At 36.1% G+C, this 25,559-nt stretch overlaps 1 protein-coding gene across 5 annotated transcripts; it reads left to right on the top strand.

Annotated features, from left to right (window-relative positions):
• The first annotated feature begins 652 nt into the window (after positions 1-652).
• Positions 653-18,180, top strand: LOC127872973 (cell surface glycoprotein 1-like). Of its 5 annotated transcripts, XM_052416491.1 has the most exons (9): positions 653-694; positions 2,688-2,769; positions 3,173-3,214; positions 4,740-4,871; positions 5,640-5,753; positions 7,656-7,787; positions 8,795-8,926; positions 9,647-9,721; positions 11,444-18,180. In XM_052416491.1, exons 1-9 carry the CDS (start codon positions 680-682, stop codon positions 11,659-11,661), a joined length of 942 nt encoding a protein of 313 aa, XP_052272451.1. In that variant the 5' UTR covers positions 653-679; the 3' UTR covers positions 11,662-18,180. The 5 variants fall into 5 exon arrangements, with proteins under 5 accessions (XP_052272451.1, XP_052272453.1, XP_052272454.1 ...); XM_052416493.1 differs by lacking the exon at positions 5,640-5,753; XM_052416494.1 differs by lacking the exon at positions 7,656-7,787.
• The last annotated feature ends 7,379 nt before the right edge of the window (positions 18,181-25,559 follow it).

The raw sequence follows: 25,559 nt of genomic DNA, 5'->3' as shown, positions 1-25,559 counted from the left end.
TGTGACCTGAAGGTTTCTTTATTATGGCACAATATTTATTTAGACTTTCCAGCAATTATACTACATTCTCTTCCAGTTTAATGGCATACATACATACATGTATACTTCGGCTTTTATACAGAAATAAGTAATTATTTGAATTTGCTTGCCATCAATTTGTGAATAAATTATAATAAAAACTTTTATGGAGACCTTTGATTTTGGCAGCTTTTGTATGACAGAAAATGGTTATCTGTGAGAACCCAATAATGATTTTAAATTGTTAGACCCAATTGTTATATTTAACATAAATTTTGGCATATATACAGGAAGTAGCTATTTTCAAAATGGCGGATCATGTAAATACCAAACCACGTGTTGGCTTTTTCAGAATTAAACATTACAAAATTTTTGACTCTGTAAATGCATGGTGTGATTACAAGAATTTGGAGCACCATAATGACTACAACTATACAGATAAAAGCTTTCTTGTGTACATCTTTTCTGTAGAAGATGCAAAACAAATTTGTTAAATTGGCAGCAAACTGGAATGATGACTGCATATTTGTGAATATAATCAAGAATTAACATGCTTTATAGATTCTTGACATGACTCATGGTGAACTAAAATTGCTTGCAAAGCATCTGGGACATGATGTGAAGACCCACAAGGAATATTATCAGTTGTCCTTCCAGTACCATGGAACTCTCAAAGGTATATATTTCATTAATAAAAATCTTTAAATTTTCCATACACAGATATTTGAAAAACTAAATGCTATATTGTAACTAAGAGGGCTAAAAGAAAGAATAATTTAACAGGCAGCCACAGTAAGACCATATCTGATGTTGACTTTGACTAGTATGCTTTGCATTAATGGCTTTTTATGCCCCCTGGATCGAATGAACGGGGGTATATTGTTTTGGGCTTGTCTTTCTTTGTATGTGTGTGCGTGTCAAGGTGTGGTGTGTGTGTACAAAACTTTTACCAAAACTTAAAACGTTTGATCATAACTTTTGAAATATTGAAAAACAGCAACTTGATATTTGGATACATGCGTATCTCATGGACCTGCACATTTTGAGTGGTGAAAGGTCAATGTCATCCTTCAAGGTCAAAGGTCAAATAAAAAAAAGCGGCACAGTAGGGGCATTGTGTTTCTTACAAAACACATCTCTTGTTGTGAGTGTGTTTTGTGCTACAAACCAATGTCCATGCCAAGGTGGAAACTCTCCAGTTCATGTTATTGTTGTTTGGTCTATTTAGCCCTCATTGTCATACTGTTTAGTGTTGTCTGCTAATTTGTTGCCATTGTGACTATTTTATATTATTGTGGCTTTTCTTCATTTATTCAATGGGAATTTGGTCACTGACCAGCTTTTCATTAATTAAGTTCTTTACCGAAATGGTATCAAAAAATGCAATATCTAAAGGCAGTACATCACACAAGCTAGCATTAATATAAAGCGTAATTATACCCACTTACCTATGTGTAATGGGGGCTATATAAAAGTCACTTTGTCGGTCTGTCCCGAAATTTCATCCGATCTTCACCAAACTTGGTCACAAGTTGTATCTAGATGATGTCTAGGTCAAGTTTGAATATGGGTCATGCCTGGTAAAAAAACTAGGTCACAAGGTCACTTAGTGCTTTTAAACACAAAGTTTGTCTGGACCATAACTATTTCATTTATTGTTAGATTTTTAATTGACTTGGTTTTGATTTGTTCACCATCATGGGACCGTGTGTCGCGCGAAGAATTGCGTCGATATCTCCAAGAACTTAGATCAAGGTCACTTTTGGAGTTCAAGGGTAAAATGCTTGTCCGGAGCCATAACTTTTGTCATTCATTGTGAGATTTAAAATCATTTGGAACATTTGTTAACCATCATTGGAGGGTGTGTCGCGCAAAGAATTTCATCTTGTCCGGGCAATAACTGTGTTGTTCTTTTGAGATTTTAAAATCAGTTGGAACATTTCACCATCATTGGAAGGTGTGTTGTGCGAAAGAATTACGTCGATATCTTCCAAGGTCAAGGTCACACTTTGAGTTCAAATGTCAAAAATGGCCATAAATGAGCTTTTCTGGGCCATAACTATGTAGTTCATTGTGAGATTTAAAAATCATTGGCACATTTGTTCACTGTCATATGACTTGTGTGTCACGTGAAAGAGTTACGTCAATATCTCGAAGGTCAAGGTCACACTTTGTTCAAAGGTAAAAGAAGGCCATAACTATGTTGTTCATTGTGAGATTTTAAAATCATGTGTTCACCGTTATGGATGGTGTGTGGCAGGAAAGAATTATGTCGATATCTCCAAGGTCAAGGTCATGCTTTAAGTTCAAAGGTCAAAATGGCCATAAATGATAATGGCATAATAATTCTTAAAAATAGCCATTAATTAGATTCTCTTGTGTGGATGGGGCACGTGGGGGTATAGGTCACGTCTGTGACAAAGCTCTAGTTTCTTTAAGTGTTGTGGCAGATAATTGAGATTATATTATTTGTAGGGCTGTGTAATTTACAAATATGGTACTGTGCAGACTTTCACAAGCTGTCAACAAAATAGCATATGGCAACGTTTGTGTTCAATTATATTGATATTGAAATAAAAAGTGAGGTCAGGGAACTATGGATTGCTACTGTTGTTATGATGGAAGTATTGTTGACACTGGAATATTATGGTCTTCTTGAAATTTTATAGGTTGCCCTGATGTTGTATGCTGTTGAAAATGGTAAAGTCAATGAGTGGAAGGGAAGGCAGATGAAGGACATAGTAGTAGAAGGTTTGATTATAAGAATTTTATTAATATAATTCATTTTACTGAATTGGGATGGAGAATTTTTGTTACTTTCTCTCCTATGGCTGTCAGTAAATTCGACTGAATGATCATTCTTCAGAACAAAACAGAGCGCTTGAGAACAGACAAACGATGTAAAACATTGTTTGAAAGGCGGGGCCCTTGTTTTGGCCACGTTAATTCAATAAGTCTAAAATTTACGTGGTAAAATAGGCAAACCTATTTTATGTGCCTTGAAAATTGTTTATCCTCTTAAAGAAATGCTAATGCAACAAAATACTTTTTAACAACCTTGAAGTATTGAAAATATTTACTGTCGTATCAAGAGTGACTTCTGGTTATTTTTTTCTAAATAGTTATTTCTAAAATAAAAAATCATTTTTTACAGATTTACCTCTTCCAATTGAAGACGAAGATGGCCATCAAGAAGGTAAAATAGTTATTTATACCCATGATAGATCATTGGCCACTGTTCATTTGTATTATGAAAGTGGTCCATAACAGAGTCATTGTTATGGTAGCCCATTAAAAAAAAAAGGGAGTATAGGAATACCTTTAGATTTGGACACCTTATGAAATAGTTTATATGCTCAATTAGACATTTCTGTTTCTGAGTTATTTTAATGATTTAAAGGATAAATAACGTACTTGCAAGTATGAAGATTTTCTGATTTAAATTGTAAGCAGGTCTTATAACATATTTTAGTGGGGGATATGTGTGTTGTTATTTTGTGTACATCTCATACCTTATACCGAAAAGCATAAAAAAACACGTTTAGAAGTGCTTTTGGAAAACAAAACATTTCCTTTGGTATTTCTATTATCATATAATAAAGGCCCACCTATTGATGATAAAGACATGACCCAACTGTAGACTATATATTCTAGTACAATTTTCTGTTGTCCAAGCCAATATATATTTATGCCACCCTTCGAAGAAGAGGGGGTATTTTGCTTTGCACATGTCGGTCGGTCTGTCGGTCGGTTCGTCCACCAGGTGGTTTCCGATGATAACTCAAGAACGCTTTGGGCTAGGATCATGAAACTTCATAGGTACATTGATCATGACTTGCAGATGACCCCTATTGATTTTGAGGTCACTAGGTCAAAGGTCAAGGTCACAGTGACCCGAAATAGTAAAATGGTTTCGGGATGATAACTCAAGAACGCATACGCCTAGGATCATGAAACTTCATGGGTAGATTGATCATGACTCGCAGATGACCCCTATAGATTTTGAGGTCAAAGGTCAAGGTCACGGTGACCCAAAATAGTAAAATGGTTTCCGGATGATAACTCAAGAACGCATACGGCTAGGATCATGAAACTTCATGGGTAGATTGATCATTACTCGCAGATGACCCCTATTGATTTTGAGGTCACTAGGTCAAAGGTCAAGGTCACGGTGACCCGAAATAGTAAAATGGTTTTCGGATGATAACTCAAGAAAGCATATGCCTAGGATCATGAAACTTCATAGGTAGATTGATCATGACTCGCAGATGACCCCTATTGATTTTGAGGTCACAAGGTCAAGGTCACAGTGACCCGAAATAGTCAAATGATTTTCGAATGATAACTCAAGAACGCTTTTGCCTAGGATCATGACACTTCATAGGTACATTGATCGTGACTTGCAGATGACCCCTATTGATTTTCAGGTCACTAGGTCAAAGGTCGAGGTCACAGTGACAAAAGTCGTATTCACACAATGGCTGCCAGTACAACGGACAGCCCATATGTGGGGCATGCATGTTTTACAAACAGCCCTTGTTTCTATAGATTTCAGCAAGACCCACCAATGGATAATAGACATACAAGACCCCACTGTTGACATTATATGCTTACAGGCATTGAGGCAACTATACAGGAGTCAGAGCCTCTCATGATACAACAGGCCAGTGTTAACTGTGCTGATCAAATGCAATCTACAGGTTTCACTTTGGTTCTTTCAGAGTCCATGTCAACTGCTGACAGTGAAGAGCCAGGCAGTCTGACCCATGATAGGAGGGAGCCAAGTGAAGAGCCAGCCAGTCTGACCCATGATAGAAGGGAGCCAAGTGAAGAGCCAGCCAGTCTGACCCATGGTATTTCTATTATCATATAATAAAGGCCCACCTATTGATGATAAAGACATGACCCAACTGTAGACTATATATTCTAGTACAATTTTCTGTTGTCCAAGCCAATATATATTTATGCCACCCTTCGAAGAAGAGGGGGTATATTGCTTTGCTCATGTCGATCGGTCCGTCCGTCCACCAGGTGGTTGTCATACGATAACTCAAGAACGCTTGGGCCTAGGATCATGAAACATCATAGGTACATTGATCATGACTTGCAGATGACCCCTATTGATTTTGAGGTCACTAGGTCAAGGTCACGGTGATCGAAATTGTAAAATGGTTTCCGGATTATAACTCAAGAAAAGGTCAAGGTCACAGTGACCCGAAATAGTCAAATGATTTTCGAATGATAACTCAAGAACGCTTTTGCCTAGGATCATGACACTTCATAGGTACATTGATCGTGACTTGCAGATGACCCCTATTGATTTTCAGGTCACTAGGTCAAAGGTCAAGGTCACAGTGACAAAAGTCGTATTCACACAATGGCTGCCAGTACAACGGACAGCCCATATGTGGGGCATGCATGTTTTACAAACAGCCCTTGTTTCTATAGATTTCAGCAAGACCCACCAATGGATAATAGACATACAAGACCCCACTGTTGACATTATATGCTTACAGGCATTGAGGCAACTATACAGGAGTCAGAGCCTCTTATGATACAACAGGCCAGTGTTAACTGTGCTGATCAAATGCAATCTACAGGTTTCACTTTGGTTCTTTCAGAGTCCATGTCAACTGCTGACAGTGAAGAGCCAGGCAGTGTGACCCATGATAGGAGGGAGCCAAGTGAAGAGCCAGCCAGTCTGAGCCATGATAGAAGGGAGCCAAATCCTCAAGGTATAAATGCAATTATACCCCCACAAACAAAGTTTAGGGATGTATATAGGAGTGAACTTGTCGGTCGGTTCGTATTAAGTGTCCACCCTCTAATTCAAGTTGTTTTCATCTAATCTTCACCAAACTTGTCTGTTGGTCTGTCGGTCGGTCCGTCTGTATTAAGTGTCCGCTCTCTAATTCAAGTTGTATTCATCCGATCTTCGGTCAGATGTTGTATCTAGAGGATACCTAGGTGAAGTGTGAATATGGGTCATGCCGGATCAAAAACTAGGTCACGGGGTCACTTAGTGCGTTTTTAACATTGAGCATGGTTTGGGCTGTTTTTTGTGAAGACAACATGCAAAATATTTTGTGTTCATTAAGGCATTTATGCTTGCCATCTCATCTGTTATGAACAGTTTATTTGTGAAATGAGAGGATTAATACCCGAATAATCTACAACTACAAAAGATATTATTTAACTTTTGAGAATGATTTTATTATACCCCCACAAACGAAGTTTAGGGGGTTATATTGGAGTTAGCTTGTAGTGTTTCATCTAGAAAGGCAGAGGGGCATGGCGCATGACTTGAAAAAAGGGCATTTTGCACGGAGATTCTCTTAAAAAGGGCGCATTGGGTGTTTTTGAAACTTTTAATCACAGCTTAAAACTTTGATTTAAACATTGTACATGTCATTTTTCGTGAGAAATTCTCGCGAAATGTGTTCTTAAAATACATAGCTATTGAGTAGACATGTGAATTTATTATTATATTTTTTGGAGAACATTCAAATCGGATGCAAAACACAAAAATGTTACTGATCACGGCGGCTCTAAACTGAAAGTAAACTTCATGGAGCAGGTCGTCATTAAATTACAAAATTTGCTATACGTTTTTTAAAATCGGCTCAGATTTATCTTGTAATAGACTGTACTTCGGAACTCTGCTAAGTACAAATGTAATTAAAATCTTTACCGTTACGGCCCTTGTTACGTTACGACCCAGAATGTGGCTCATGAATTTGTTCGGGTCTCTAATGTATGTATTGATTTTCTTCTACATCAGTACCTCATCGAGACGTTCATAATAAAGGCCCACCTATTGATGATAAAGACATGACCCAACTGTAGACTATATATTCTAGTACAATTTTCTGTTGTCCAAGCCAATATATATTTATGCCACCCTTCGAAGAAGAGGGGGTATATTGCTTTGCTCATGTCGATCGGTCCGTCCGTCCACCAGGTGGTTGTCATACGATAACTCAAGAACGCTTGGGCCTAGGATCATGAAACATCATAGGTACATTGATCATGACTTGCAGATGACCCCTATTGATTTTGAGGTCACTAGGTCAAGGTCACGGTGATCGATATTGTAAAATGGTTTCCGGATTATAACTCAAGAACGCATACGCCTAGGATCATGAAACTTCATGGGTAGATTGATCATGACTCGTAGATGAACCCTATAGATTTTGAGGTCACATGGTCAAAGGTCAAGGTCACAGTGACCCGAAATAGTCAAATGATTTTCGAATGATAACTCAAGAACGCTTTTGCCTAGGATCATGACACTTCATAGGTACATTGATCGTGACTTGCAGATGACCCCTATTGATTTTCAGGTCACTAGGTCAAAGGTCAAGGTCACAGTGACAAAAGTCGTATTCACACAATGGCTGCCAGTACAACGGACAGCCCATATGTGGGGCATGCATGTTTTACAAACAGCCCTTGTTTCTATAGATTTCAGCAAGACCCACCAATGGATAATAGACATACAAGACCCCACTGTTGACATTATATGCTTACAGGCATTGAGGCAACTATACAGGAGTCAGAGCCTCTCATGATACAACAGGCCAGTGTTAACTGTGCTGATCGAATGCAATCTACAGGTTTCACTTTGGTTCTTTCAGAGTCCATGTCAACTGCTGACAGTGAAGAGCCAGGCAGTCTGACCCATGATAGGAGGGAGCCAAGTGAAGAGCCAGCCAGTCTGAGCCATGATAGGAGGAAGCCAAGTGAAGAGCCAGCCAGTCTGACCCATGGTATTTCTGTTATCATAGAATAAAGGCCCACCTATTGATGATAAAGACATGACCCAACTGTAGACTATATATTCTAGTACAATTTGTCAGTAGATTGATCATGACTCGCAGATGACCCCTATTGATTTTGAGGTCACTAGGTCAAAGGTCAAGGTCACAGTGACCCGAAATAGTAAAATGGTTTCTGGATGATAACTCAAGAACGCATACGCCTAGGATCATGAAACTTCATGGGTAGATTGATCATTACTCGCAGATGACCCCTATAGATTTTGAGGTCAAAGGTCAAGGTCACGGTGACCCGAAATAGTAAAATGGTTTCCGGATGATAACTCAAGAACGCATACGGCTAGGATCATAAACTTCATGGGTAGATTGATCATTACTCGCAGATGACCCCTATTGATTTTGATGTCACTAGGTCAAAGGTCAAGGTCACGGTGACCCGAAATAGTAAAATGGTTTTCGGATGATAACTCAAGAAAGCATATGCCTAGGATCATGAAACTTCATAGGTAGATTGATCATGACTCGCAGATGACCCCTATTGATTTTGAGGTCACAAGGTCAAAGGTCAAGGTCATGGTGACCCGAAATAGTAAAATGATTTTCGGATGATAACTCAAGAACGCTTTTGCCTAGGATCATGACACTTCATAAGTACATCGATCGTAACTCGCAGATGACCCCTATTGATTTTCAGGTCACTAGGTCAAAGGTCAAGGTCACAGTGACAAAAAACGTATTCACACAACGGCTGCCACTACAACGGACAGCCCATATGGGGGGCATGCATGTTTTCTATAGATTTCAGCAAGACCCACCAATGGATAATAGACATACAAGACCCCACTGTTGACATTATATGTTTACAGGCATTGAGGCAACTGTTGAAGACACCCACAGTCTAGAATCTATACAGGAGTCGGAGCCTCTCATGATACAACATGCCAGTGTTGACTGTGCTGATCATATGCAATCTACAGGTTTTACTTTGGTTCTTTCAGAGTCCATGTCAACTGCTGACAGTGAAGAGCCAGGCAGTCTGACCCATGATAGGAGGGAGCCAAGTGAAGAGCCAGCCAGTCTGACCCATGATAGGAGGGAGCCAAGTGAAGAGCCAGCCAGTCTGACCCATGGTATTTCTGTTGTCATATAATAAAGGCCCATCTATTGATGATAAAGACATGACCCAACTGTAGACTATATATTCTAGTACAATTTTCTGTTGTCCAAGCCAATATATATTTATGCCACCCTTCGAAGAAGAGGGGGTATATTGCTTTGCTCATGTCGATCGGTCCGTCTGTCCACCAGGTGGTTGTCATACGATTACTCAAGAACGCTTGGGCCTAGGATCATGAAACATCATAGGTACATTGATCATGACTTGCAGATGACCCCTATTGATTTTGAGGTCAAAAGGTCAAGGTCACGGTGACCCGAAATAGTAAAATGATTTTCCGATGATAACTCAAGAACGCTTTTGCCTAGGATCATGACACTTCATAGGTACATTGATCGTGACTTGCAGATGACCCCTATTGATTATCAGGTCACTAGGTCAAAGGTCAAGGTCACAGTGACAAAAAACGTATTCACACAATGGCTGCCACTACAACGGACAGCCCATATGGGGGGCATGCATGTTTTCTATAGATTTCAGCAAGATCCACCAATGGATAATAGACATACAAGACCCCACTGTTGACATTATATGTTTACAGTCATTGAGGCAACTGTTGAAGACACCCACAGTCTAGAATCTGTACAGGAGTCAGAGCCTCTCATGATACAACATGCCAGTGTTGACTGTGCTGATCATATGCAATCTACAGGTTTCACTTTGGTTCTTTCAGAGTCCATGTCAACTGCTGCCAGTGAAGGGCCAGCCAGTCTGACCCATGATGAAATGAGGCAGCCAAATCCTCAAGGTATGAACTAAATTTGAAGACGGGTTTCTCTGCATTTTCTATCATTATGTGACAGAGTCTTATGTCATGACTGTATTAAAGTAAATGAGTAGTCCAAGTCAAGTGTGATGCTCTAGACGACCTCCTCTGTGATCTACAGGGTTACAACAATGTGCTTGTAAAAGTCCTTGTAAAGTACAAAGTAGGCAGTTTGCTATGAAAGTTAATGTTTAGTACTTGTTCTTCCAAGAAATGATAGTTCTGCGAACTGTCAGTTCTTATATGTGTGAAAAATTGGTTTAAACTGGTGTTAAAACAGTTTCAGTTAGTTCATTTTACCTCCTAACATGTTCAGGTTTTGTGCATTTTTATCAGGAAAACCTTGCTCTACAATATTCAATCATTGTATCACTTGCAGTGTTCTGCTGTGAAATTTTACTGTTGGGGACCCTTTAGGATTACAAAAGTGGGGACAAAAAGAAAAAATATGGGGACACAGAAATATTTTTGTAGCAGAATTAAATGTGTGGAAACTAATAACCTTTAACTTGAACTTTTAAACGTGCTTAAACTTCTTACAGTCAGGTTGTAACATTGTTATTAAAACTGGAACATTCAAAAAACTTTTTAACACTGTCAAACAGTTGTCAACATATTTACAAAACTTTGAAAAAATTTATGGTCATTGGACTCCGCATGTCAAAGTACTTGTTCGATAATTAGAAATACCGATAGTAAAGGCGTTTTCTTTTTTGCTTTATGCACAATCTGCATGTCATTTTGTTGTTGTCAAACAGTGACCAAGGACATTTTTGAAGCCAATTTTCTTGGAATGTACGTTTAGGGGCAGACTTTTTTCGTAATTGCTAAACGATGTTGGGACTTGGGAAGACTCTGTTGGGTTGTTAATATTATTGTCATATTTTCTAATTTTACTTGCCGGAGGAAAAAAAAAAAATGGATTTTGTTTTCTTTGGCCTGTCACTTTAAGCCATTTTGATAGGTTCGGAAATTTCCTTGATATCTGATTGGTTGTTATAATCTCAACTTACCAATGAAATAGAGTGTTAATATTAAATAAATTAACCATTGGCTGCGAAATGACGTCATGTCCAATGAAATAGTTTGTTCTGGTTACACATTCACTCGATTACTTTACCGACTTACAAATTGAATCGATTAGTTTTTATTTCTAATTCATGTGCGCCCGCGGACCCATATACAGAAAACGGGTGGGGACAAATATTTGTTTTTTGCGACAATAACACAAGGGCGCATCCACGGCAGAACACTGACTTATGTTGATACTTTGTGTGCAAGGATCAATTCAGTAGAAAAGTCAACAAAATAAAGGGCTTACAGTCACTGAACAAATGAGTTTGCTGCTTAGAGTGTATATTTTTCCCAAAAATATTTGAAAATTTCCCCTCTTGGAAGTGTAGTTCAATTTTAATCAATACCTCGTTTAAATAATTCACAGAAAAGCCAAAAAATGTTGATCTTTGAACATAAACATAACATGTTGATGACAAAAAAAGTTGGAATAATGTTTTTCTCTCTGTGTATGGTGAATTATGGTGTTACAACTTGATTTTGTATGTTACTTGCTTAGCATTGAAATTTCCCCTTTTACACGTGAATTATCCCCCTCTCAGGGGACCCGACCCCTTTTCCCCAAAACTGAAAAAAACACTGACATGATACTCATTGCTATTTTATTTTTTATATCTATTCTTGTTTTAGGGACAGGGACAAGAAAAGGAATGAAACGAAAGTGGGCCAGCGAAGAGAACATATGTTTCATGAACTTTTTTAGAGATGAATTAAGAGAAAAAAAAATGCCATCTGGCTCAAAAATAATGGGGTCCCTAAAAATACTTACCGGAAGAACAGTGGCCCAGATAAGGGCAAGGGTCCATAACATTATTATGGAAAAACAAAAATGGAAAAAGAATTGTTGAACTGTGGAATATGTTTATGCCCCTGGTAGGGTGGCATATAGCAGTTGAACTGTCCGTCAGTCAGTCAGTCTGTCCATCTGGCCGAAAACTTATATGGCCATAACTTTTTCAATATTGAACATAGCAACTTGATATTTATACCCCTATTACAATTGGTAATGGGGGCTATATAGGAGTCACGTTTGTCGGTCTGTCCCGATATTTCATCCGATCTTCACCAAACTTGGTCAGTAGTTGTATGTAGATAATGTCTAGATCAAGTTTGAATATGGGTCATGCCAGGTCAAAAACTAGGTCATGGGGTCACTTAGTATGTTTTAAACTGTAAGTTTGTACGGACCATAGCTATGTTATTTATCGTTACATTTTTAAATGACTCGGTACATTTGTTCACCATCATGGAACGGTGTGTCGCGTTAAAAGAAATTACGTCAATATCTCAAAGGTCAAGGTCACACTTGGGAGTTCAAAGGTCAAATGCTTGTCCGGGCCATAGCTTTGTTTTTTATTGTGAGATTTTAAAATCATTTGGCACATTTGTTCACCATCATTGAACAGTGTGTCGGGCGAAAGAATTACGTCGATATTTCCAAGAACAAGGGCACAATTTGAGTTTAAAGGTAAAAAATGGCCATAATTGAGCTTGTCTGGGCAATAACTATGTTGTTTATTGTGCGATTTTAAAATCGTTGGCTCTTTTGTTCACCATCATTTGACAGTGTGTCGCGCGAAAGAATTACGTCGATATCTTCAAACTCAAAGTTGTAGTTTTAGTTCAAAGGTCAAAAATGGCAATAAATTATCTTGTCTGGGCCATAAATATGTCATTCATTGTAAGATTTTAAAATGACTCTGTACATCAATTTTGTTCAAAGTCATTGGAAGGCTTGTCATGTGAAACAATTCAAGAGTTCAAAGGTAAAAATGGCTATAAATGATAATGGCATAATGATTCTTAAAAAATCGCCATAAATTGTATTATCTTGTTTTGTGAAGACAGCATACAAAATAGTCTGTGTCAATGCGTTATGTGGGGGTATATGTCACGTCTGTGACAAAGCTCCAGTTGGCATGCATGTGCATCTTGTGAAGCTGCACATATTGAGTGGTGAAAAGTGAAGGTCAAGGTAATCCTTCAAGGTTAAATGTTAAATATATTGCTTCTGTCCGTCCGTCTGAAAACTTTAAAATTGGCCATAACTTTTGAGCTCACCTGAGTGCAACATGCTCATGGTGAGCTTTTGTGATTGCCTTTTGTCCGTTGTGCGTTGTATGTCGTCAACATTTTGCCTTGTGAACACTCTAGATGCCACATTTATTGTCTGATCTTCATGAAATTTTGCAGAACATTTGTCACATTGATACCTCGACTGAGTTCGAAACTGGGTCATGCTGGGTCAAAAATTAGGTCACTAGGTCAAAAAAACAACAAAAAAACTTGTGAACACTGTAGAAGTCCAATCTTCATGTAACTTTGTCAAAATGTTTGTCTAAATGATATTTTGGTTTAGTTAAAAATTGGTTCCGGTCCGTTGAAAAACATGGCCGCCAGGGGCGGGGCAGTTTTCCTTATATGGCTATAGAGAAACCTTGTGAACACTTTAGAAGTCAAAATGTTTGCCTAATCATCATGAAACTTGGTCAAAACATTGGTTTTATTTATATTTTGGACGAGTTTGAAAATGGTCCAGATCAGTGAAAAAACATGGCCGCCAAGGGGCGGGGGAGTTTTCCTTATGTCTTTAGTTAAACATTGCTAACACTCTAGAGGCCACATTTATTGTCCATTCTTCATGAAATTTGGTCAGAAGTTTGGTCTCAATGATATCTTAGACGAGCTGAAAATGGTTACGTTTGCTTGAAAAACATGGCTGCCAAAGGGCGGGGCATTTTTCCTTATATGGCTATATATGGCTATAGTAAAATCTTGTTAACACTCTTGAGGCCACATTTATTTTCCGATCTTCATGAAACTTGGTCAGAATATTCATCCCAAAAAATATCGTAGACAAGTTAAAAAATGATGCTGGTTGGTTGAAAAACATGTCCGCCAGGGGGTGGGGCATTTTACCTTATATGGCTATAGTAAAACTTTGTTAACACTCTATAGGCCACATTTATTTTCTTATCTTCATGAAACTTGGTCAGAAGATTTGTCCTAATGATATCTTGGATTAGTTCAAAAATAGTTTCGTTTGCTTAAAAAACATGGCCACCAGGGGGCGGGGCATTTTTCCTAATATGGTTATGTATCATGCTTTACTAAAACATTGTAAACACTCTGTAGGCCACATTTATTTTCCGATTATTATGAAACTTGGTCAGATGATTTGTCCTAATGATATCTTGGATGAGTTCAAAAATGGTTCTAGTTGGTGGAAAAACATGGCCACTAAGGGGGCGTGGTATTTTTCCTTATATGGCTAAAGTAAAACCCTGTTAAAACTCTAGAAGCCATATTTATTGTACGATCATCATGACACTTTGTCAGAAGATTTGTCCCAATGATATTTGGACAAGTTTGAAATTGGTTCCAGTTGCTAAGAAAAACATGGCCACCAGTGGGCGGGGCATTTTTCCTTATATGGACTTATGAATCTTCTTGAAACTTTGTCAGTATATTAGTTTAAATGATATCTTGGATGTGTTTTTCACGTTGACATTTGAAGCTTTAACTTTGTATGATTCTAAATATGTGTCAATGCTGTCAGTTGAATTTTGAAATATGAAGTTTTACATTTTTTGTAGATTAAATAATTTGTAAAATGTTGCAGTTTCGTCAATCAGTTTTATAAGATATTGAGCTTTAAATATGATGCAGATTGTAAGATTCTTAATATCTTTCAATATTGTGGATAAGTTTTTGAGATATCAAGCTTTGAGTTTTATGCAAATTGTATGATTTTAAAATGTTTTAATGGTGTTGATCAGTGTAATGAAGATTGCATAATTTTTATGTTTTAATTCTGTCTATTGGTTTTCAAAATGAAAGACTTTGATTTTGTAAGTGCACTTTTATCTCCTGAAAGATTCTTTTCTAGTGTTTAGTTTATATTTTAAGGCTGTTTGCAAACTCGAAGTGAAAACAGTTCTATTACAATTTGGTAAGGACATGACATTGCATATCTGATTTTAAAATGTACTTTGCTGGCAACGTGTAATTTTCTGAAATGTCTTAGTAAGACTGTTGTTTGCAATCAAAAGGTCTGTGCTTCAAATACAGGGTAATGCATGTTTTTTGTCCAAATTTATGGCGATTCAGACATTGTTCTATGTAAATTTGGGGTTTGCTTGAAGGTTCAGTCTATTTTTATGTCCCTCACTATAGTAGTGGGGGACATATTGTTTTTGTCCTGTCTGTTGGTTGGTTGGTTGATCTGTTTACGCCAACTTTAACATTTGCAATAACTTTTGCAATATTGAAGATAGCAACTTGATATTTGGCATGCATATGTATCTCATAGAGCTGCACATTTTAATTTTCTGAAAGGTCAAGGTCAGAGGTCAAATATATGTGGCCAAAATCGCTCATTTTATGAATACTTTTGCAATATTGAAGATAGCAACTTCATATTTGGCAAGCATGTGTATCTCATGGAGCTGCACATTTTGAGTGGTGAAAGGTCAAGGTCATAATTCAATGTCATAGGTCGAATATATGGCTTCAAAGCGGCGCAGTAAGGGGGATTGTGTTTTACGAACACAGCTCTTGTTGTTAACTGCCTTTTTAGTCCCTTACCAGTGTTTCACTAAAGTCCGTGTACTTTGGACTCATTTCAAGTTGACATTTGAAGCTTTAACTTTGTATGATTCTAAATATGTGTCAATGCTGTCGGTTGAATTTTGAAATATGAAGTTTTTCATTTTTTGTAGATTAAATAATTTGTAAAATGTTGCAGTTTAGTCAATCAGTTTTATAAGATATTGAGCTTTAGTTATGATGCAGATTGTAAGATTCTTAATATCTTTCAATATTGTGGATAAGTTTTTGAGATATCAAGCTTTGAATTTTATGCAAATTGTATGATTTAAAATGTTTTAATTTGTTGATCAGTGTACTGAAGATTGTATACTTTTTATATGTTATAATTCTGTCTATTGGTTTTCAAAATGAAAGACTTTGATTTTGTAAGTGCACTTTTATCTCATTATGCCCCCCTTCGAAGAAGAGGGGGTATATTGCTTTGCTCATGTCGGTCGGTCTGTCGGTATGTCAGTTTGTCGGTCCGTCCACCAGGTGGTTGTCAGACGATAACTCAAGAACGCTTGGGCCTAGGATCATGAAACTCCATAGGTACATTGATCATGACTCGCAGATGACCCCTATTGATTTTGAGGTCAAAGGTCAAGGTCACGGTGACCCAAAATAGTAAAATGGTTTCCGGATGATAACTCAAAAATTCATACGCCTAGGATCATGAAACTTCATGGCTAGATTGATCATGACTTGCAGATGACCCCTATTGATTTTGAGGTCACTAGGTCAAAGGTCAAGGTCACGGTGACCCGAAATAGTAAAATGGTTTTCAGATGATAACTCAAGAACGCATATGCCTAGGATCATGAAACTTCACAGGTAGATTGATCATGACTCACAGATGACCCTTATTGATTTTGAGGTCACAAGGTCAAGGTCACGGTGACCCGAAATAGTAAAATGATTTTCGGATGATAACTCAAGAACGCTTTTGCCTAGGATCATGACACTTCATAGGTACATTGATCGTGACTCACAGATGACCCCTATTGATTTTCAGGTCACTAGGTCAAAGGTCAAGGTCACAGTGACAAAAAACGTATTCACACAATGGCTGCCACTACAACGGACAGCCCATATGGGGGGCATGCTTGTTTTACAAACAGCCCTTGTTAAAGATTCTTTTCTAGTGTTTAGTTTATATTTTAAGGCTGTTTGCAAACTCGAAGTGAAAACAGCTCTAGTACAATTTGGTAAGGACATGACATTGCATATCTGATTTAAAAATGTACTTTGCTGGCAACGTGTAATTTTCAGAAATGTCTTAGTAAGTAAGACTGTTGTTTGCAATCAAAAGGTCTGTGCTTCAAATCCAGGAAAATGCATGTTTTTTGTCCAAATTTATGTCAATTCAGACATTGTTCTGTGTAAATATGGGGTTTGCTTGTAGGATCAGTCTATTTTTATGTCCCCCACTATAGTAGTGGGGGACATGTTGTTTTTGCTCTGTCGGTCTGTTGATTGGTTGGTTGGTCTGTTTATGCCAACTTTAACATTTTGCAATATTGAAAGTAGCAACTTGATATTTGGCATGCAAATGCATCTCCTGAAGCTGCACATTATCATTGGTGAAAGGTCAAGGTCATCCTTCAAGGTCAGAGGTCAAATATATGTGGCCAAAATCGCTCATTTTATGAATTCTTTTGCAATATTGAAGATAGCAACTTGATATTTGCCAAGCATGTGTATCTCATTGAGCTGCACATTTTGAGTGGTGAAAGGTCAAGGTCATCCTTCAAGGTCAGAGGTCAAATATATGTGGCCCAAATCGCTTATTTTATTAATACTTTTGCAATATTGAAGATAGCAACTTGAAATTTGGCATGCATGTGTATCTCATGGAGCTGCAAATTTTGAGTGTTGAAAGGTCAAAGTCATCCTTCAAGGTCAGTTGTTAAATATATGTGGCCCAAATCGCTTATTTTATGAATACGTTTGCACTATTGAAGATAGCAACTTGATATTTGGCATGCATATGTATCTCATAGAGCTGCACATTTTGAGTGGTGAAAGGTCAAGGTCATCCTTCAAGGTCAAATATATGGGTCAAAATTGTTCATGTTATGTTACTTCTGCAATATTGAAGCTAGCAATTTTATATTTGACATGCATGTGTATCTCATGGAGCTGCACATTTTGAGTGGTGAAGGGTCAAGGTCATCCTTCAAGGTCAAACGTTATATACGGGGCATTGGGTTTCACAAACGCATCTTGTTGTGTATGTAATTAATTTTGCTTAATTTTTGTGATCCCCCGCCAACAGCGGAGGGATATTAATTTGGCATTGTCCGTCTTTCCGTCTGTCCGTCCGGCACTTTTGTGTCCGGAACCATATCTTGGAAGTGCTTTAGCAGATTTCATTGAAACTTGGTACGAGTATATATATATGGATAAGAGGATGATGCACGCCAAATGGCATTGTACATCCTTGATTAATAGCGGAGTTATGACCCTTTGTATTTGAAAAAAATGCTTTTTTTGTGTGTCCAGAGCCATAACTTGTATCCAGAAGTATAATGGCTGGGGATATCAATTCAACGAATTTGCTTGTTAAATCAGTTTTTATTTTCATGATAATCATTTAGTTCGTACTGCAACTTATGATGGATTGTTACTACTATCTCCAATTATTTGTTTGTCATGGGTCCGTCACCATTTATCTCTTATATAATACTTGAATTGAGCATTTCACAATCTGACAATCATGCATATCATTTATTAGTTTCATAATAAAACGTCTGACAAGGGTCAGATAATTTTAACATATATTGTTGTTATAATTTGTCATGTGTTGTATGAATAAATGACACTTCCATGATAGAGAAAATTTAAATATATTTTTAGAGACATTTGTAAAATGAAAATGAAATAACTATACATTTTACAGTGGCTAGTCGTACGGCTAGACAAGAGGCTAGCCGCACGGCCCCGTACGGGTAGACAATAGGTTTGCCGTACGGCTCTGTACGTATAGCCTTTCCTATGGATATTGTCTAAGTTAAAGACAACCATTTTCAGTGAACTGATATATTGCTTGTATGAAACCATATATTTATCCATTGTCTGAACGACAATTAAATTATTTGTGTGACTCCATTTCTGAGCAGTACCTTGGCCGTCATTGAATTTCATAATATCGATGCCGCAACTAATTAAAACAGTTTTCACTCCTTACATAGGAAAGTCGTCTTATCAAAGAATCAAATTAGAAACCGATTTAAATTGTGTGTAAGTCAATTTCTAGAACGTAACTTTGACGGCTGTCGTCATTAAATTTCAAAATATCGATGCCGCAACTCTTTAATACAGGTTTTTCACGCCTTAGGAACGTCGACTAATTAATGAATCAAATAAGCAACCGTATGACATGAAAGGAAGCCGTGAAAGATGAAGAATTTTTAAAGCGAGATTATACGATTTTTTCAAATATTTATTAATTTACATAAAATGTGTATAAAAAAAAAACAACTTATTAAACATATATTTGAACATAAACTTAAATAAAAGTTAAGAAGAACATGTGTCGATATATGCAAAATAAGCCAGATATTAAATTCTGAAATCGAAAATGTATGTACAGTCGAATTCGCCAGCATGTAAATCGTGCATGTACGATGTGAATCTAAATTTAGTTTAACGGTTCATTTTTAGTGTGAGCGTCAGCTAACGCTAATGTTTTTGCAAATCGGTATGTGCGTAGAAGCCTTAAATGGGCCTTTTCACAGATTTTGACATGTTTTTAAGTTTGTCATTAAATGCTTTATATTGATGAATGTAAACATTGGATTTTTAACGCTCCAGAAAAAAATCAAAAATAAAATTTAAAAATGGAAAAAAAGAAGCCCGTACAAGGGCTCGAACCAGTGACCCCCGGAATCCTGGAGTAAAAAACGCTTTAGCCTAATGAGCTATCCTGCCAAGCATACATGAGAGGTGTATTCTATACCTGATATAAGCAATCTTCGTAGTTTCACAAATTTAAACGATAACAACAGAACTCTCCAAATTATTCAATCGTTTCGCGTTGCAACGCTCTATAATTTTTAGGTTTTTAAATCGTGAAAAGATGCATATAATGGCTATATTAGACCATGGTGAATGTTCAGTAATACTGATTCCTCACAAATATCATAACTAAAACGAAAATTTGCGAATCTGAAACAACTATTTTCAATTTTGTCAATTTACCAAACCGTGAAAAGATCCCTTTAACTATGACATGGAAAGACAACCACTGTCCGTTGCAGCAGACTACACATTCTTCTAGCGTCTGCTAGGAAAGATAACCACCACATTTGCCTGTTTATAGTCCACCACTCACTGGTGCACTGCAGTTGGTGTATATGAGTAATAGAGTTTAACAGCTTGTAAGACGATATTGGCCAGTCTAGTGTTTATCATTGAAAATCTGCACATACTGGCTGCTTTCAGAGAAAACAGGGCTTAATGCATGTCAAATAAGATAAGCCTGTGCATACTGATTAGCTTGTGCAATGCAAACACGCTAAACAAGGACGACATGTCGTATTTTATAATGTTTAAAGGGTCTCTTGTACTGGGATGACAATTTATGCATAAGCATTTAGCCCTGTTTTCCCAAAACGAAGCTAAAAATTTATTTTTTATTAATGATTTAAAAAAAACCATCTGAACCTGTGCTTTAAGACACACTCTTTATAATTTTGAATGGATTGTGTCCATTCAAAACTTGCAATATAAAAAGCTATAACATAATTTTTTAAACTGATGTGCGTCTAAACTTATACAACAACGAACACCTACAGTGACGTCAGCGCTTTGATAAATTCCTGCAACCATTTATTCGCCACACGAACACTAACTAAAAATACGAATGCTTCAGTTATAGGCTACTATTCCATCTGTCCGCAACCGCATATCCGCATCCGCAAAAAATAAAACAAGTAGAAATGCACTGCACTTATTCCATTCATCCGTATCCGCACGCGAATAGGCGTCCGCAATAGAACGCTCAAGTGAGCATTCTTGGGCTACTATTCCATCTATCTGTAAATGTATCCTGTCCGCAAAATATACGGACGCTATATTCCATTTATCCGCATACGTCGAACGTATCTTTATTTTTGTATATGGATAAAACTAAAAATTATAATTATTGAGATAATTATAATGAAGGACAAGCTGCTAAGCGTGAATTTAAGTAGATATAAGGTACAAATCATCGTTCTGTCCGTAAAAGGATACAAATGGTAAATACCTGAAACATCTTCTTTTAGTGCCTTGGCTATGATTTTCCATACATTTAAACTTTAAAGTATAATCAGAGTCACGATATGCAGAACTGCGTTGGTTGTATAATTCCGGGTATTTTTTCACGAATTCGATAGATTTTCAGTTTATTTTTTAGATGACAGCTACTCTCATCGTGCTAAATGCCGTCCCTATCTCGTCCGCATCCGTTTGCGGATAAATGGAATATAGCGTCCGTATAACGATTTTGCGGATACTGACGCGGATACGGATGCGGATGCGGATTGGTGGAATACTAGCCTTATTTTAGGAAAATATGTACGAAATATCTTCGTCACAATCGGCTCGGGCGCTTATTTGTCTTTGCTGCATATTACTGATTAACAGCACTAAATGACAATTCTATACTTTATAAGCCGTACGGCTAGACAATCTCAATAGGAAAGGCTATAATACGTACAGCGCCGTAAGGCTAGCCTATTGTCTAGCCGTACGGGGCCGTACGGTTAGCCTCTTGTCTAGCCGTACGGGACTGTACGACTAGCCACTGCCTTTAGTTATTGGAGGTTCTTATGTATTATACCCAGTCGCAAGTGTTATAGGCTATACTCAAATCTTTTCGTCCGTCTGTTATTGGATACTGTGATGGGTTATGTATCACATTCAATGTTTTTTTTTTGTTTATAAGACAAAATCAGATTTTTTTTCAAAATACCTTCCTTTTAACTAATTTGAAAGCATTTTTACAGGTCCATTCTTGCGAAGCAATAATGCAAGTTAAAAAACTGGTTTTACAAGTCCCTATTCGATATTTATGACATAACTATGACTAAAATCTTCAGAATAGTTCAAAGCACGAAATGAATATCTTTCTGTTGGACATGAGGAAGTGGACCGAATATCGATGACTGGATCATTTTCCACGAAGGCACATAAAACTACAGTAAAGTTCCGCTACTTTCAGCTTGGTCTTAATAGCATGTCGGACTTCATAATTAACAGGGTATTTTGTTCTTTATTCAATACTTTGGGACCATGCAATCTTGAAAAATTGCAATTTACAGTGTTCAATGTGGTCTTAATAGCGGTACTCTTCTTGTACTAGGAATCGCTGCGTGTTTTAGTCATTATCTTTGAAATCCTTTTCGAAGCTATCATAAAAAACATTTATACTCGTGTCACGCCAGGGTGACATCACGTCAGGTTTAAACACAATAAGTAAATACATATTGTTATAACGTTTAAATATTCGTTTGACTTCTATTTTTCATTTCAATTTAATAATCCTATAAATGTTTTGTTTTTGGTTGTCATATCTATTTACCATTAACGATCCGCAACTGTTTTACCTTTACGTATCTTTGCAATGAAACTGTTATAGCGACAACTGTTTCATTATAGCTGCTTGCATCACACGGACACCACTGTTATATAATTCAATGATTTCTACAAGGATGATTCTATCCTACATTATCTCAATTGTTTAACCAAGGACATTGTGCTTTTAAAAGTTCCGGCGACTACAAAATCACGCAACAGGAGAAAATAACACGATACGTAGTCAAATAATGCAAAAATTCAAAAAAATATTAAAATAACATTAAACACATATTTAGTTCACCATTGTGTCATTCCCTCTGTAAAATGAATTCGACTCAAAATGTTATTAAATGTATTATGCAAGGAAACCATGCAGAGCGATTCATGCATAGGCCACACAAATACAAACAAATCTGATCGTGAGGATTTAATATATAAAGTTTGAGGTCGAGAAGATCTTAACCACAATTCTAATGCGAGTGTCGCAAGATATAACTATGCTCAAGGCCAACTCATTTTTTAGCAAACAATGTTTCGTATTTCAAGTGACACTATCTCAGGGACCCGGTATGTCGGTATAAAGTATCACAGAGTATACATATATAAAAAAATAATTGGGTCATGGGGACCCAGATACGAGGTTTAAAGTAAAAAAATGTATATGTTATTTGTCTGCAGAAATAACTAGATATATTAAGTTTTGAGTTATATATAGGTTGTTGAAGGTAATTCGCATAAAACACGCTATTTTTCAGTTGGATACTAGCATGGGAAAGGGAAGTACCCAACACTCCGGAAATATATCACAGACCCTATATTTAACCCAGTATGAGTATATATATATATATATATATATATATACATATATATATATATATATATATATATATATATATATATATATATATATATATATATATATATATATATATATATATATATATTTATATATATATATATATATATATATATATATATATACATTGTACTTCACTTAGTTATTTACTAAATACAATTAATGAAGCGCTAAACGTTCACGCACCATTAAAAATAAAAAGAATAAAATCTAATCGTCTATCCAGTTGGTTTACAGCGAAAATAAGACAAGAAATCAAAATTCGCGATTGGTTAAAAAAGCATCATAAAATAGATGAATACAAGAATAAGCGAAATCGTGTAACATTCCTAATAAGAAAAAGTAAAAGGCAGTTTGATAACCAATCGGTGAAGGATAATGCATTAGTTCAGCATCTATGGAATACTCTTAATGCTTTAACAAAACCACAAACTTCACTAACTCTTCCAAAAAAAATAAGGATAAATAATAAAGATATTGAAAATGTTGAAGATATTTTAGAAAAGTTTAACAATCATTTCATCAACATTTCCCATATAGTTTCGAAAAGAAAATATGACCCAAGCATTTATCAAACGTGAAAAACATTTTTGGACAAAAAAAATAGGAATTCATGTATTTGACATTCCTCAGATTACGATATTTGACGTTCGGAAAATAATAGACTCTCTCAAAATATCCAAAGCTTCCGGAATAGACAATATTGGCGCTAAATTTCTCAAATATTGTGGGGATACCATTGTAGGCCCGATTATTCTATTATTAATACTTGTATAATTGCTGGAATTTTTCCTGACCAGCTTAAAGATGCATATGTTTTGCCAATACATAAAGGTGCAGATAAAAGTGCTCTTAATAATTATAGACCAATTTCTATTGGGGGACCAATTTTTATTCTCCCAACAATTTCGAAGATATTTGAGAGACACATTACAAATCAACTTAAATCATATATTCAAAACTTAAATCATATATTCAAAAGCATGAACTACTCCACAGATACTAATCTGGTTTCCGCCAAAATCATTCCTGTCAAACATACTTGATTCGCCTTGTAGATTCTTTGTTACAGTTTATTGATTCTGGTCGCATGGTTGGATCAATTTTCCTGGATCTCAGAAAAGCATTCGATTTAGTAGATCATGACATTTTACTTGAAAAACTCAGCATGTACCATTTTTCTGACAATGCTCTTGCTTTGTATCTTATCTATACATATCTATACATATCTTGTATCTATACATATCTTATCTATACATATCTTGTACATATCTTATCTATACATATCTTGTATCTATACATATCTTATCTTTCTAATAAAAGACAGTGTATTAAAATAGGTTCCAGAAAATCGTCGTTTCAATATATCAAAACCGGTGTACCACAAGGCTCTATACTTGAGCCAATTTTATTTCTTATTTACATTAATGACATCACATCCTTCATTAAAACTCAACAATTGATCTTTACGAAGACGATTCAACATTACACGTATCGGATTATAACATTCATAATATACAATTACATTTGCAAAACGATTTGGACAGTATAGCAACATGGTGTTCCTTTAATAACATATCAATTCATCGAAACTAAACTAAACGTATGCTTTTATCAAAAGCTCGTAGTTCTACTGACAATCTTAGACTTAATATTAATGGCATTATCCTTGAACAAACCAAAGAATTTAATTTACTAGGAGTTACGATTGATGAGCATCTTACATGGTAATCTCACATAAACAGTGTAAGTCGTAAACATAACTTTAAACTGGCCTTATTACGAAACGAATAAACTATTTTATTAACTATGAAACAAAAAAACTATTTTACAACATATATATATATATATATTAACGACTATTGATTATTGTTGCGCATTATGGTGTTCAGCAACACAGTCACACTTACGTAAAATACATTCGATACAAAAACGAGCTGCTAAAATAATACTGAATAAACCATATTCAACTCCTTCAGCTCCCTTATTCAAAGAACTTGGTTTGTTGACATGGAATAACAGATGTACTTTCCTAATTGGATCTATTGTTCATAAGTTTTTTATAGGCGCAATGCCCTCTTATTTCAATAATGTTATACATATCTCAAATAACAATGTGTACGCTCCATCACACACACTGATATATCATCTATTCCGTTTAAAACAAATTATAGAAAACGAGCTTTTTCGTGTCGGTCACGAACCATATGGAATTCAATTCCAATAAGCATCCGACAAGTGTCTTCGAATACTACATTGAAAATGAAATTTAAAAAATACCTTCAAACAAACCATTGATATATATATATATATATATATATATATATATATATATATATATATATATATATATATATATATATATATATATATATATATATACTCATTTTTTTTAATTTAAATACTTTGTTGTGATGTGTCTGATGTGATTTATTTTGAAAGATTGATTTTTGAAAGATTGATTTTTGTATCAAATTTTGCATATTTTGCATTATCATAATTATCATCGTCATCTTTATCATCGTTGTCGTCATCTTCGTCGTCGTCGTCGGAATTGATAAGGAAGATATTATAACATTTAACTGTATAGTTAATTTTCTTCTTTCCCTTGTATGTTCGTATGCATGTTTCAATATGTATACTTGTGTTTTGTTACTGAAGACCACATTGTAAAAAAGAAATTATTTCTTAATGTGAATTCTTCATGAAATAAAGTTATTATTATTATATAAGGTT

This window comes from Dreissena polymorpha, chromosome 3, assembly GCF_020536995.1.
Source record: "Dreissena polymorpha isolate Duluth1 chromosome 3, UMN_Dpol_1.0, whole genome shotgun sequence".
Taxonomy (NCBI): Eukaryota; Metazoa; Mollusca; class Bivalvia; order Myida; family Dreissenidae; genus Dreissena; species Dreissena polymorpha.
This window is presented reverse-complemented; position numbering and strand designations above follow the sequence as displayed.

Excerpts from the sequence above, each read along its gene's own strand:
- LOC127872973 (XM_052416491.1), top strand. Across the intron at positions 4,872-5,639 it reads GCCAGCCAGTCTGACCCATG|AGTCCATGTCAACTGCTGAC; the intron begins GTATTTCTATTA and ends TGGTTCTTTCAG. Across the intron at positions 8,927-9,646 it reads GCCAGCCAGTCTGACCCATG|AGTCCATGTCAACTGCTGCC; the intron begins GTATTTCTGTTG and ends TGGTTCTTTCAG.